Source organism: Siniperca chuatsi, linkage group LG23, assembly GCF_020085105.1.
Source record: "Siniperca chuatsi isolate FFG_IHB_CAS linkage group LG23, ASM2008510v1, whole genome shotgun sequence".
Lineage (NCBI taxonomy): Eukaryota > Metazoa > Chordata > Actinopteri > Centrarchiformes > Sinipercidae > Siniperca > Siniperca chuatsi.
Genome location: NC_058064.1, coordinates 15113545 through 15129864, shown reverse-complemented (window position 1 = coordinate 15129864; position 16320 = coordinate 15113545). Strand labels below are relative to the sequence as shown.

At 41.1% G+C, this 16320-nt stretch overlaps 1 protein-coding gene across 2 annotated transcripts in view; it reads left to right on the top strand.

The window, feature by feature from the left end:
- Positions 1 to 4760: 4760 nt before the first annotated feature.
- The window catches only part of tafa5a (TAFA chemokine like family member 5a), a 139485-nt gene continuing 127925 nt past the window's right edge, over positions 4761 to 16320 (top strand). The window contains exon 1 of one of the 2 annotated variants that reach the window (XM_044186621.1): positions 4761 to 5615. In XM_044186621.1, coding sequence (XP_044042556.1) covers positions 5504 to 5615 — 112 coding nt within the window. In that variant the 5' untranslated portion in view covers positions 4761 to 5503. The remainder of the gene's footprint in view (positions 5616 to 16320) is intronic. The other variant, XM_044186620.1, reaches the window with a different exon arrangement.

Sequence of the window (16320 nt, the reverse complement as noted above, 5' to 3'; positions counted from 1 at the left end):
GTGATTTGCCGGACACATACATGATTAGAGTGAACTGGAACATTACTTTTTTTGTTTTTAGAAACCAGACTAACAGCCTTGAGATCTGCTAGTGTCCCCTAAAGGTTGCAGTGCAGTGCTCTTTACAGTGTTGGACAATGAAGTGTTGGACAGAGCAATCAACATGCTGAGCCTCAGGACAAACCAAAAGTTTGTCCTGAGGGTGGTGCTAGAGGAAAGGTCAGGAGGTCACTGACCTTTAGATCATTAGGATTTGTCTTCTAAGGAGCAGGAATATCCACACTATGGAGATTTGTTCCTCTGTAGCCAAACTGTTGCACAGTCTGACATCAGACCCAACTGGTAGTTGAGTCCTGCTGTTTCCTCTGTGACCAATTGAAGACCACAGCAGAAGACATGGTGCATGGATACATGATGAAATATGGTAACCATGATGTGCCAAATAAAGGAGATAAAAACACAATGGAAAATAGAAGTCTGTAACAATATCCACACAGTGGGGGTTTTCCGGACTACTTCTTGGCTACTTCAAGAGCTGCCAGAAAACCAGTGGAGACCCCACAGAGTTACATCAGGGCAGGATAATGGGGAATAATGTATCATCGATATTTACATTTTAGTTCATATATTTAATTTTATATAATATTGTTGGACAGAGTTCAGGGTGGAATTGATTAAGTTATTTTGTGAGTGGCTGTTGCATCATGGTGCAAGATTCACAATATTTTTTCGATGTGATTTTCTTAGAATTAAAAGACTTTCATAATTCCCTTGCAACATTGTGAATCACATCTTGACAGTACCATATGACATTTTGTCAGTGAGGCAATATGACAGTATGAAAACAGCATAGATAAGAAATGTAGGCTACTTTAGTCATCAGTATAACAACACTGACAGCACAGAGTTGTCACTCATGACAAAACAATTTTTAAGTGGTGCTGTTTGTTGAAAGTTGCATTTGAACTATATTTTCTTTGTACTAGAAAGGCTGTCTGAATCCGGTCCAAACCTTCCTGCCACAACAGATCTTCCTACAGACAAGAAAACTTGGATGCAGTCATTGATTATTACTCATTGGTTCACCTACTCCAGTTTATTTTTCTTCACTATTCAGAAATATTTTTTGTTTTAGCCCGTCGCAGTTCCATCCACTTACATTCGTCTGGATTCCAAGGATGTACTGTTTATACATAAATCTTGGACTTGGTCAAATATTTGCAATGGAAGGACAGTATAGCTAGGGGGTAAAGCCTCAGAGGAATACATTTATGTTGTGTTTTTTCCATTATGCTACGCTGTCTAAATCAGTTAAGGAACATTCATTATCTGACTGTTACCATTTGGAAATTGGGGCTGTTTCAATTTTTTCCTACTATTCATTATCAGAATCAGAACCAGAAATACTTTATTGATCCCTGAGGGGAAACTCTTTTGCTACAGCAGGTCATGCACTATAATACAGGTCAGAAAATAAATTAAGTACCAAGTGGGTATAAGTATACAATAAAATAAGTGTGAAGTACAAAGTGGGTTTACCGGTTGATGATAATAATACGGTATAAAGTAATGTGCATGAACTGCCAAGTTAAGTGTAGCTTATTTATAATGAGACGGAGGATATCGCAATAAAGTATTTCTGATTTCTGATTATGAAGCACCATCTGTTGATTTGATTTGATTCATTTTGTAAAAAGAGGTGGTACTTAATTCAAGCTTGAATAGTGCCTTTGGAAACCATATCTCTTCATTAAGCATCAAGTAAACAAAGAAGAACAATAGAGCTCTTGTTGTTGCTTGCTTATCAGTCTGTGCTGCATTAGTTACAGGTATCATTCACTGCTTCCGCTACAGTTGAGTCTTTTTCTAGTCTCAGCAACAGAAGTCCTGAGCTTGCCGCTAAGATGGGGGATCATATTTCCACCAAAGGAATATGTTTATCTGATTTGAGTTGTTGCACTTGGCAGCAGCTTGTGGATGTTTCACTTGAAATGCTCATCTACATTTAAAAACACCATTTAAACTCCACAGATATTTGTCAAATCTATTTGATTCCAACAGTGGCCAGACCCCAGCGCTAAGCACCAGTGAACACAGAGAGTCAACAGAACCAGTGCCACAATGTTGATTCATGTTGAGAGGGAATAAGATAATATTTTATTATGATTCACAGCCAAAAAAAAGTGAGTCAGCCACTATCTTTTTGTTCAACTTTGAAGCCTTTGAAGGGGGGGTAACGTCTGCCGAAATAGCAATATCCGACTCAGTGTTTTCATGCTTTGTGTGCTTCATTCTGTTTGGAGTTTTAGAAATGTTATATAAAAGTGAAAGAGGGGGATAACATATGTAGGCCACAGCTCATGCATTATATCCGAGCTGAAAGCAAATGGCTGCTTTTGTTAGTGTGAATGTGTGAGAGAAAAACAGAAAGACAGAGGAAAACAGCGTACATGTGCTTAATTGCATAATTTGCATTGAAGGAATGTGAGTCTGGGTTTATGTGTAGGTGTGTAGGTTTGTGTGCCTGTGTATCTGTGTGTGCCAAGGAGGGGTTGGCCTTGCTTAACAATTAGTGCCACAGTCACTGACACAACACCGTGTACGAGGCAACATGCCAGTGCTTTCCAACCAGGGCTGTAACTGACTGTTTACATTGAGTCCATTGCTTTTAAGATCAGCGCTGCAACAAGGAAATTGAGAGAAGACATGAAGGAAGAGGGAGAGCGATGGCAATGGGGCACAGATAATTTTGGAACATTGTCCACTTTTCACATTGTTACTAAGAGAAGTTACTGAATAGAGCAATTACATACAGATTTAGAGGTTTACAAGGACTGATAGGGACACATACAGCAATTAACTACTTTATTACACCCAGTGTGGTTTACAGTCTGGTTTACAAGAGCTCCAGTCTAGTGCACATTACTACATCAAGGCTAAGCAGGGATAACTTAGAATCTCTATAAAGGAAATAGATAGAAATGATAGCCCAACTGACAGACCATATCTGATAGTTCCAAAATAGAAGAGCAAAATGTCTTGCTTGGTTATTTGTTCCCTAAAAACCACAATATAGTGTGGGCACAGGCTTTAGGTTTAGTATGCGTGACAGGGTGTGTTGAGGTGAATGCACAGAGGCCTCCAGAACCTCGCTGCCAGCAGACAGAGCCAGCTCCGGCTTGACAGGAGCAGCCAGAGTGTGGAGCTCTGTGGCGCTGTTTGTGGTGCTGAGGTTCAGGCACTGGCGCTGTCCGTGGTGCCGCAACTCCATTGTGTTAGTCATGGGGCTGAGCATCAGTGCCTGGCGCTGTCCATGGTACCACCTCTCCGTTGTGCTGTCCGTAATGGCTGTCACTGGCGCTGTCCGGGGTGCTGAAAATACATCGCTCAGTGCACTGTCCATTGGGCTGTTAGTCACTGGCTCTGTCCATGGTACCAACTCTCCATTGTGCTGTCCATGGAGCTGTCTGTAAAACTGAGGCACAGAAAGTGGCACTATTTATGTTCCTGAAGCAGAGGAGGAAGAAGTATTCAGATCCTTTACTGAACTGTGATTAGTAGCAGTACAATGTGAAATACTCCATTACAAATAAAAATCCTGCATTTAAAATAAATCTTACTTAAATCTGCAATAACTGATTTCCTTTCCCACTTGGGGGCAGCAGTTGTTTGTGGTCTCTACCAACTCCTGAGGGAAATATATGGCTCTTTAGCTGCTAAATGCTCCACTATGTTCAGTTAGTCACTAACTGTGTCTGTCTGCTGCTTGATGCTGAGCAGGTAGTGTAGTGTCGGTTTTTAGAACTTTTTTACTGAAAACAGCTGCCTACTGCTGCTGAAAATGAAGCTATGAGAGCGGTGAGAGTAAACCAAAACAGTAAAGTTGTGGGCCGGACAGCTAAACATATAATTTTCACTACTTTATACTTTTTGGTCAGTACAAAAGTAACCAAAACTATCAGATAAATGTAGGGAAATAAATATTTCCAACTGATATGTAGTGGAGAAGAAATATTAAGTGGCATAAAATGGAAGTACATAAGTAAAGTAAAAGTAGCTCAGAACTCAGCACAGTACTTGAGTAAATGCACTTTTTTACATTCCACCACTGTCCTGCAGTATAGTTTTAATATGACGTTTTTCTCAAAGACACTTTGAGAAGTTGAGTAGTTTTAATCTTCCAGCAATAGAAAGAGCAATATTTTTTATAGTGAACCACTGGTTTTAATAATAAGTACGTGACCAACATGTCTGGGATCAAGATGGCATTAAAGTCAATTTAAAATAGAATTTAGTGCTCTTCATGGTGGTTTTAACTGCTCGGTGACATACAGTATGTATATATATGTATTAGTGTAACCATTTCTGCCCCTCAACAGTGAGTGCTGCTTGAAACATGCACCTTTAAACATTTACATTGTTGTGCTAGATTTGCTGAAAAGAGAGAGTCTTGATCCAAATAATCTGCAGAATTAAAAAAAAATCACCATTCACACTAATTATGTGCATGTGTGAATTATGTGTCTCTCACTGAAGGCATATAAGGCTAGTGGGCAAATATCATTCAATCATTGTCGATTCAAAAATCAAACAAACATACACCATATACAGTATAAAAAAATCAACAAAAACATTGTAAGACGTGTTTCACACTTATTTTATGATGTGAAACGATTAATTTCGTGTACAGCATCAAGGTGTTGTGATACCGCTCTAATCCGCGACCTCAAGTGGCATATTGCTGACGTAATATCGATTATCTGAATGTTTCACTTTGGACAAAATCACTTGGAGTCGCACAGTGCGCATTCCTATCGCTCCTTTCTCTCTGTCTCTACCCATCTATTCTCCATCCTCCGTTCCCTCCTGCAAGCATGCTGTGATCTTCCTCTACTTCGTGTCCAAAACCGAGAGCTTAACGGACTTTTTCCCCCCCCTTTTACGACCAACCCTCCTTCATCCATCCAGGCGTTAACTCACCGGATTTTATAGGACCCCGTTTATTTTTCAACCCGGTGTTTGGGCTATGCCGTCGGGGCTGGTGAGGCTGGAGAGGATCGAGGAAACCTATCACAGGTGAAAGGAGGTTTTACGACGCTGCGGTATAGATGATTGAACACTTTGAGCATTAACTCAACGCAATCTTCAGGCGCCAGCGCACCGCGCTTCCTTTTACAGAAATATAGGGCGGAAATTAAGGTTAACACACTTTGGGACAACTAAAGGGACGTTTACCAACTTGTGTTTCAGAACGAATATAAAAATACTGCGTTATTTCCCAAATGGGATTCCTAAGGAAGATGTGACCTTTTCTTTTGCGCACCGGCAATCCGACTACCTAAGGAGCAAATCACTGCTTTTCCATCAGTTGCTCGATCTTGACACGTCTTTTTGTGGGATTACACGCGGAGATATGAGCATTGTAAGAGGCCGAGCTGGATTGTGAGATTACCATCTTTGCTTTTTATTTGTCTCTTCAAAGAGGAAGTGCTCTGTTGGTTCAATGGCTTCAGTGTCGAGGTTGTCAAGACGCAAAGATGCCAGCCGCTGGCCGAGAATGTCGTCAACTTTCTGGGCTGTGGTGCTTCTGACAGCCCTGCTGGTTCTCTACTGCGGTAAGTCCCGGCGCTCATTTTTGACCGCACATATCGGCATTGGGAAGCGTTGGACACAAACGCTGGTGCGCAACGGGTGACCGCGTCATGTGGAGACGCTTTGACAACAAAATTATGCAACTGGTATTGGCAATAGCTCTTAGCGTATTGACGTGTCTTTTTTTTCTTAACAGCTATTGGAAAACACGGACTCAGCTTTGCGAACACACACACACACACACACACACACACACACACACACACACACACACACACACACACACACTAAAACCTAGGGACTCCCTTAATCTTTTTCTTTATGCTCTCACTCATGCACACACAGACCATCATGAGCAGGCACTTAACGCAGAGAGAGGGCTTAGGTAAGAGGGAAATGTGTCCTATTGTCTGGTGAAAACACTTTCTTTGGATAGGAGGTTGAACTCAAATGTCCCAGAGGCCTAATTAAGTCCCCTTTGACTCCCCTTAATTCTCACTCTCACCAATACACACATGTCTGTCCTGAGGGCTGTGTTACTGTCAGATTGGCTTACTGAGGTCAGACAGTCACGCATCTCTCAAATAGTCTCTGGACCAAACGCTGGTTTCAGGAGATGGAGTATACTGTATACATGAGACATAAAACCAGACTTTATTCATGAATAAGCCCTGTTTAGTTGGACAAACAGTAAGTCTTACTCCAGGCAGCAATTCAACTATTGCCTGAGGATAACCTTATTAGGCAAATGTATGCAAGCACACACATAGGGTCACACACACTCTCTCGCTCTCTCTAAGGCTACTTCTCTAGCCGGGGATGTCTTTTTATTTCTTGTGCCCTGGCACCCTCACACCTTCTCTCCCTCTCGCTTCCCTTCTCTGTCTCAAACTGCATCTGACTCACTTATAAGGAGAAATCCAGCTGGCACACTGCGCTCCAGTCTGCTATGTGTGAAAATTGAGGCTGTATGTGCAATAGCCATGATAAGCCCATTAAAAAAAAATGACGGAGCTATTTCATTAGCCACCGAGCTGATGATTAATATGATCATCTTGTCTTCGAGCATATTAGCTCTGCTGGTGTTGTAGAAAAATTAACAGATTCATTATATGATCATTTTCTAGAGTTTTCCTTATAGCCTTCTTAGTGGCCCCTGCTCTCTTTCCTTCTTTTTTCTTTTACAATGGACAGCAGATTGAGTTAGCTTTGTAATCACACTGGCCCCAGGTTAATCAATAGGGGGGGGGGGTTATAAAAGCGAAAGCTTCTGGATAGGGGTGGTCTTTTTCTTCCTTAATGGTGCCTTTGGCCATGTCGATTGATCTCCTGCATGTGCCTGAAACTGAAACAAACATCCAAGAACCATTTATTGGATGTTTGTTTTATTCAGCAGTCTTTGAGCCCCCCACCCCCATCCCCAAGGACCTCAACCTCCTATCCAGCAACACTTCACCCCTTTTAGAACTTATCTGAGCAATAGTGATTCTTTGATTTCTTGAAAAATGAAAATGGTCCAGTATAATAATATGACTTATGCGTATCTTTCTATTTTTTGCTACTACCAATATTTCTATATTAAACTAAAGCCCCAGAGCCGTATTGGTTTCTCTTCTTGGCTCCTCTTTCTTTTATTTCTTCCTTCTTAGCTTTTTCTTTTGTCTTTGCTTGTGGTCTTTTTGGCTGATAAATCTCCAATCATCGAAACTTGCAGCTCAGAAGATTTCACTGCTTTCTCTTTTGTCCTTCTTCTCATCCATTTCCATTTGGTTTGACCTTCCTCATCTGTGCTGTCTTTCTGTTTCATCCTTTTTTTTTATATTTATCTCACCCTCTCCTCTACTTTGTTCTTGTGTCCTTCGATGTCCCGGTCAGCTGTCCGGTCCAGTTCCCCTTTGTTATGTTACATACCTCCTTTTTTCTTTATCTCCATTCAGTGCTCAGTTTTCCTCATATTTGATTCTCCTCCTTGTCTTTGTAGCACTTGTTCTTTCATTCTCTTCCTCTCTTTCCCATTTCTTTAACATCCAATCACCTGGGTCTCTTTTCTGGTGAAGGTCTGAGCTGAGCTGACCGCTACATGTTACTGTATGTTATTCTGACTGAGGTCTCTGCTCTCTCAGCAGTTTTTTTCTGCACCTCTCTCATCATCTTTGTTGTCCTCTCTCCTGGTCCACTGTTGACCTCTTCTCTTCTCTTCTCTTCTCTTTTCTTCTCTTCTCCTTTAGACTTGCTCAGATTCTAGCATTCCCAAGTCCAAAAAATTATGCCAGAAATGCTTTTGTGTATATTTACAATTTGATGACTTAAATATTCTTGAACTTGTTGAAAAAATTAGGTTTAGTTTTTCATTTTTGTCCTTTTCCCATATTGGATATTGGCACAGACAGTAATATCTTCATGTTCAAAGGTCTCTACATTTTATTTTTATTATTGACTACTCTGCCAATTATTTTCTCAGTTAATCATTTGATCCATAAAACATCAGCAAACTGTGAAAGACGCCTGTGAAAACGAGTGAAACATTGAGCTCAAGGTGATGTAATCAGAGGTCTTGTTTTATCCAACCAACAGTCCCAATACATATGCACATGTACAGTATTTATACATATGGCTAGAATAATGGTCCAGAATAGTCTATGTACAGGGTTTCATACATACTTTTATGCAAATCTGAACAACTTACATACATTTTTACTGGACCATGTGGCCAATATTTAGTTTTAGTGGATTGAAGTAATATGCACTTTTCACTAAGTGTTGGAGTCTGTGACAGACAAATAAATACTGTACATATTGTAGAAATTTACATGCATAGTGTGTACTGTACAGCTATTGTTCATACCAAGGGCAATTTTGCTTTGCAGTGCTGCTGTGTTGTGCAGCCAAAAAAAAAGGGGGGGTTCTCTGTGATTATGGCTATGACTCATATGGTGCCTGTCACCTAGAATCAACATCCAACTTCACACGATCTGCCGTCCTCACTCAGGCCCTTCTGAGAGGGAGAGATTGAAGAGGAGAGAGACAGATGTGGTGGTGGGAGGAAAGGGATGGATAGAAGTAAAGGCTTTGAAAGAGGTGAGAGCAGGAGGTGGCTTGATATCCTCACTATTGCCTCAATAAGAAAAGGGAGAGGCAACAGGGAGGAAAGGAAGGCACTAATGTAAAGAAGATTTGGAGGAAGGGAGGATAGAAGGAGGGTAGAGAGAGGAAGACAGAAAGAGGTAGAGAAAGGAGATAGAGTGAAGGAAAGAGAAGCCCTACTGAGGCATGGTGGAGAGGGTCTAAGAGGCAAACAAGTGGAAAAAGAAAGTCAAAAGAATCAGAAAGAAGGAGACAAACATAGGGCAGAGAGAGAAAGAGAACCATGCAAGATAAATGGCAACAGCTCAGCAATTTAACTGCTCATAGCGTGTTGGAAACTCTAATCACATGAGAATGCTCCAGTGCCCTCTGATTACATTACAAAAAAATGTAATAAATAAAAGCATTGTATTCTGTGCACTAGCTCCCTCTTCTGGAAGCTGTCAGCCATGCATTTGTTTGCCTACGGTGCTATTATGTATTCATGATGCCGTAGCTCTGCATGTGAGCTCGGAGGAAGATAGAGCCACAAGGCTAGCTAATCAGTATGCTAATCTTAGCTCGGGAGAGCTAAGGAATGTAGCCACGGCTGTGGTCCTGGTCTGAACTGCAAACAGCGAGAAAGAGGGAGGGATGAGGGAAGATAGAGCAACAAGCAGAAAGGGAAAAAGGAGAGGTTTAGGAAGGTAGAGGAAGTAATGAAGAAAATTAAAAGAAGAGAGGTCATGTATAACTCTTTTCTTATAGCAACCTTCGGTGTCAAAACTGTGGCAATTGCTGATTCATTCCAGCCTTCAATGTAATCCTGTGTGCGCACACACACACCTACATGCACAGACAGATGTACGCACTCAAGGGCAAACACATACATTAGACATATCAATGAACATTACATATGCACAGCTGTATCAAAGCAAAAGTTCATACAGAAAAATGCAAACACCCATGACCTACTTGCACATACATGAGCATCACACCGCAAGGATTGGGAGAATGTAGAAAGGTTGGACACACACATGCATGAACACACATTCCACTGCTGTCACTGCTGCATCAGATCACCCCGTCTCTCAGCGTGGTCTTCTGTGTTTCCTTCTGCTTGTTTGTTTATGACTCGCTGTTGTTCTGCAGCTGAATCGATGGATTGTTGACTGTTACTGAGAATGGCAACTTGGGGGCATCCATGGAGAAAAGACGGTGTGACGCACCTAGGCATCTCGTCTCATCGCTCAAATAGCTCAAAACACATAATCACACATAGGTAGTGATATTGCGAGGCCCGTCTTTGTTCACATGCACACACACACAGTCTCTGTCGGAGATGTCTGGTTCACCAGCGGAGAAAACGGGACTCAACTGACCTCGAAAAACGCGGGTGAATGCGTAGACATATTTGAATATCTTATCTTATTTTCAGCATAGCCTCGAGCCTCTTCCTCTGCAGGGGAGGGAGACGGAGAGAGGAGCCACTGTCAGGAAGCGGCAGAAAGAGCTGCCGATGGCCTGGGGACGTAAATTCATAAAAGGAGTCAACCTGTTGAGTTTTCCATCAAGAAAGCGAAGAGCCACATTATGGACCCCCAGAAATGGGGCCAGAGAGCACATACATATTTGAACAGCTTTTTAGAAGGCAGCTTTGCAAAATTTAAAGACCATGATGAGTGTCATTTGAAGGGGAGGGATTTGCTGTTATTGTATAATGAGCATGTCATAGATGGAAAGCGTCAAGTTTGGTAAGGCAAGGAAGGAATATTAAGAATTTTGCAACTTACATTATGAAATATTAAGCAGCAATGGGATCTTTTTCAGTGTACGCAGGGACCCATCGACATTAAATGGGAGATGGCAGTGTGGCCACAGGCGGTGTGTTTATCTATGCAGGCAGCACTCGTGTCATCTCGTTGCTGCTTTCTGTTGTCTGGCAGTGAGTGAACAGAACATTTTAGATTTAAGGGAATGCTTGCTGATAGGGATCTTCAGGCATATGGTTGTTGCTCTTGGCCCTCTCTGTGAGGCAAAGGGCATCTATCATCCCATAAGTTTTAAAAAATGTATTGATGTTTGCACACTTTGGACTGTGGAAAGGCAATTACATCAAACCAGGGACCCTTTTTGTTTTTTACAGTCACATAGTGCTAAAGTTGACAAGTAGATTGCTTCCTTCCAGAACAACATTTCCCATTTTTTACAACAAACATCTGTTACACAGATAAATAAAGAGGTTTGCTGACTGAAATAGCTATGGATGGGTTGTGATGAAATTTTGTACAGACATTTATTATACCCAAAGGATGTATCCTACTGACTTGCCCCTGATTTTCTGCTAGTGCCACTAGCAGGTTGACACTTTTGTTTTTTAGTTACATTTCCCAACAATTTTTGTATGAATTTGGTACAGAAATTCTTGTATATCTCATATGACATTTCCATCAGCCTCAGCTGTACTTCGTGTCTGCTGCTGTAGTCGTAGAGGTGGAAATCATAAATCACTTGCTGATTTGAATCATTTTGTTCAAAGATTAGTCACTGACTATGTAGTTTGCTCACTTTTGACGACAGCTAAGTGGTCGCATCAGCATTAATGCACTTTAGTATGTATGTCAGTAAGTGAACACATTACTGGCTATACCACTGCTATATTCAACGCTGATTCTGTCTTCAGTTCAGTAGTCTGTTCTGTCTGTTGCTAGTCCAAGCTGTTAGTTATCAAAACTAGCCTATACAAGCACTTAATAGCTCAGCAGGCTTTCATCAACAGAGTTATCAGAGTTATTCTTATTGTTTCTTTGGCTTTCATCATCTTTTAATAAGCTTTTAACAAGGAAGTGTCGTACTGTGTGTTATGACTGAGCTAACAGTGGTGTGCTCAGTCACCAGTGAGCGGTGAGCTGCTAAAAGCTACCGATTCGTTCAGTTAAAATTAGATTCAGTGTAGTAAGTTCAGTATAAAGATGTTAAAGATTGGTTTGTTTTGTTTGCACATGTGCTGAACACCTCTACTAATTAGCAAATATTAGCATGCTAACAGGTTAAACTAAGATGATGAACATGGTAAACCATATAACCACTAAACATCAGCATTTTAGCATTGTCACTGTAAGCACAATAGCGTGCTGGCATTAGCATTTAGCTCAAAGCACTGCTGTGGCTGTAGACTCTTTCTTTAGTACAATAACAGACCACAGTTATATTGAAGATAAGCAGCTACCCTGCCTTCTCTAAAAGATTAAAAAGAACACTTTTGATTTACTTCAAAACATAGAAGTCACAAGGAACAGGATTATTTTGAAATTACATTGTTCTCTGCAGCCTCTCACTGAATCAATGAATGTTGGCCTTTTAGTTGACAAACCTAATACACGTAACACTTATAAATGCAGGTATGCAATCAATTACAGCCTCAGTGGTTCTCGTTTCAATATTACCACTGTGTGTGTGTGTGTGTGTCTGTGTGTGTCTGCCTCTCGTTAAAACTATTGATTGTAGGTAAACACACGAGGAAAAACTGCTTAATAAAACAAGGATGTAATGCCATTCATTGTGGCAAAGAGCATGTTATGTGCACATATGTAATGACCATTCCATATATAAACCTTTCCTGGTAAAGAGACAGTGGCAAGTATAGAATCCTTTTTGCTGTAGCCACATTCAATCCTAGAAGTCCTCATCAGTGTTTTGCAGATTTGTTATCACAGCTTCATCCGTAGTGAAACAGCACACAGCCTGTTCCTCCACAGCTGCTCCATGGCCTCAGAACAGTTAACAGCTACAACAGTTGGTGCACTTGTTTACACTCAGATGCAGTAAAAGTTGCATTAAATCCGCTTCCCTGTCTCACTGATTCTATTTTTCTCATCACTTCATCCTCAAAGCCCTCTCCTCCATTCTTTTTGTCTCTCTCTATTCCTGGTTTTTAGTCGTCTCTACCTGCACCTTTGTAACCAGACCCTTTCGTGTAAAAAAACAACCATGGATGCCATAATAGCATGCTAATATGCTGTGACATTTACTTAATGTGAAAACAAATTGTGAAGTGTTTGGAGTTTGCAGTTAGGCAAAGTATCGTCGTCGCCACCTCCATGGCTAATTGCACCTTAAATGCTCCGTGTCCCATCGTGAATTAATTCGGTGTCAATGTGACTTTAATTACCATTAAAATTGCATGTATAATATTTACATATCATGTTGTAAGTGATGTATGACTGTGGGGCTCAACAGGTCACAGTCAAAGAAAAGCTTTGCTTGTTTGCTGCCATTATGGCATGCACATTTCTGTGTTAACTGCTTCTCCAGCTCTTTGATGACAATATAGCACAGGATTTTCTCATTAAATTGAAAGTACGAACACAAAATTTAAGATTCAGGAGCCTCATTTGGAGCCTTTGACAAAGAAAAAGTGATTAATGTTAAGTCTTTGAAACCAATCATGTAAATTGTGTGATACGGCTTAATTGGGTCAGAATCCGGACAGAGTCTTGCGGTGTGCTCTTGCCTCGAGAGGTTTCATAGATGTGCACTTGTGCTTGTTTTGCCTAAGGCAAGTAAGCCCATTCAGAGAGAGATGCTAAAGCTACTCCCCCTTTATTACTGCAAAAAGCAATTGCTTGGAAGAAAATGCCAGAATGGTACTTTGAATTCCTGGAGGGGCACATCACTGAGACGCGGCCCACGGAGCTGAGACAGCTAGCATCTGGAGCAAAGACATGGCGGTAAAGTGGAGAGAGAAAAAGGGGGAGGAGGGAGGCGGAGAGAGGGAAAGAGGGAGTAGGATGGCAGAGAGGCAATGAGAATGAGAGAGTAGGAGAGGGAAGAGAGACAGACGGCGAGCACAAGGGAGGCAGAGAAATGGTGAGTGCGAGACAGAGAAAAGGGTTGACAAGGGAGCAGTGGAGAGAGCTTGAGAGAGAAAAAAGGACGGTGCAGGCAATGAGACAAAAGACAGACAGACGAGCACACTCAGACGGTCCACCAATTGACAGTTGGTTGGGGAATAAAGTCAGCTAACACAATGAAGCAGTAGGCAGACAGACTCGCCACGAAGTAGCCGAGAGGCTCTCAGAAGTAGAAACAAATATTACATTAGAAGAGACAGAAGCCATTTGTCACAGTGGGAGACCTGAGAGGTAGTTAAGCTGCAGAATATAGGGACCCATGCTTGGTTGATACATGTCGCCACGAGGAGGAAATTGTGCTGAAGTCAACTCCGTTCAATCAATTGTCTGGTGTCCTTCAATGACTCCCGCACTTACCAAGATAACGCTGGCACAAAGTTTCACCGGCCCAACTCTCGAGAACTTGTTATGGGGCCTTGAGGGCCTCCCCTCATTGCCTCTCTCGATCTTTTCCTCCCTCCTTTCATCCTCCCTCTCTCCCTTCCTGCCAGCTTGTCAGCCGCGCCACCTCCACATCAAGGCCCGTGACATACATGCTGACAGCCACGATTCAATGTTAATGTTTCTGGGAGATAAATCTGCTGGACATTTATGGCCTAAATGACAGCTGCACTCTGTTTGCACCCAGATGTCAGAAACGGTTGAGATTCTGAAACCGTTTCAAGGATTGTTAGAGACAGACAGACAGTCAGTCACCTGGTCAGTCAGTCAGTTTGCTTTCGGCTCTGTGCCACAAGGTGCATTACCTGGCCCTCAATTTGAAAATGCGCTTCATTAAATAATAGCTAGAGTAGAATCAATTTTCTTATTTTCTCCCCCGCTCTTTCTTTCTTTGTCTTTTCTTTCCCTCTCTTTCTCCCCAAGTTAAGCTCCTGACACTATCCTTGATTGATATGGAAATTACAATGCGCTTGCCCTCATTTATCTTGCACTATTGCTTGTTGCTGCTCCAACAACCATTTTGGGATGCAGAAACGATGAACTGATTTGTGGCTGCTGTTGCAGAGAGCAAAAGGGATATACTGTAAAGATTTGATTCTGCATAGCCCAGAGGATGAGGAAGGTTTCCTGTTTTAATGGAAAAACAACCACTGTGCCTGCGAACAAGGCAGTAACTCCAATATTTCTAGAGGCACATATGGAGTCCCAGAAGCAACAAATGTCACTAATCAGATGAGTCAAATGTATCACTGAATAAATTAATACATAATACGTGCCTTTTAAATAATTTAAATGTATGCATGTATGACTATAAAAACCTCCCCAGACTATGAATTTTTACATTTTATCTCTTTCCCTCTTCTGTGGGTCATAGCACGCGTTTAATCTATTTAGTATTTTGGCAACCCAACATTTTCCAGTTTCCTTGTTGTTGTCTTTATTATTATTATTATTATTATTACAGTTTTTGTCTGATGAACCACCACAGCCCTCTCAGATGAGATCAAGTACCCCTTCATCGATACCTGTCATGTGTTCATTTGAATTGATATTAAACTGAATGTCATTTAACACTATTAATTACATGAAAGTGGATATTGTTATGATATTTTTTATATAATTCAATTGGCAAAGTTTAGGTTGGTTTGGTCAAGTTTGCATTTTTACTACTACTACTTTGAGTGGCTGAAGCTGGATGTCTCCTGGATTTATCCATTACTTTTTAGCCATTTATCCACTACTTTTATCTTTTTCACCATTTATATGCATTACATTGAGCTGACTATTTACTGTTTATCCATTAATTGCTATCTATTTTAACCATTTATCAATTACTTTTAGCTAACTATTTCAACTGTATTTCAACATTTATTCATTATTTTTGGAAAACTTTTTCAGCTGTTAACTTTTACCTAACTATAGCCGTTTTCTCATGAACTCCGGACAATGTCCGGAGAATCAGATTCAGACATTGTCTGGAGTTGCCCTTTTACACATGCAGCACACAACACAAGATTTTCTGTGTCAGACACATTCTCACCTACTGGAAATACTGAGGTTGGTTTAGGCACCTGGGTAGAGCATGCAGGTGAAGGACTCATCCGTAATGATGACTGTTTTGCATTGATATCAATACTACATGTATTTGGACGTATCCACAATATCAATGAAAGAGTGGAAAGCAATATACAGGCAAGCAGAAAAGCTGTCTGGAAAGAGACGAAACAGACAGACAGACGAAATAAGTAAGTGAGCTGAACTGTTGCAGTTTTCTTTCAGAGCTTTAACACACGTTCGCTACAAGATTCTTAGAAGTCTTAATTTGATAGATGGAGTGCGTTTACTTTTCTAAATTTAAACTGTTTTTATGCGAGTAAATGCAACAAACTGTACGTAGTAGGAGTTACATACCAGGCCTGAAAGCAGAGTGTGTAAGCAGACAGTCTCGGTGCCTGTAGTCCCACCGGCCATCAGCCATCACTGCTTCTAGTGCTGGCAAAAAATTAACAAATTAATATTTTCTACTGATGCTTTTTTAAGATCGATATGTACCAGACTGAAATATCTCAACAACTATTGGATGGATTGACTCCACAATCCAGCTACTTTGATAACCTAATACTTTGATTAGGTAATCAAAAGTACTGTATGCAATAGCTTATGCTCCAAAATCCGGAAAACGAATGTTCGATATATTTAAAGGTCTTGTATGTACTGAGGCAACAACAAACTCAAACTTCCTGGCGCTAACAGGTTATTGTGAGGCGTGTTTGTTGATTTGTCCATGTTCGAGCCTTTTGTCAATCATCAC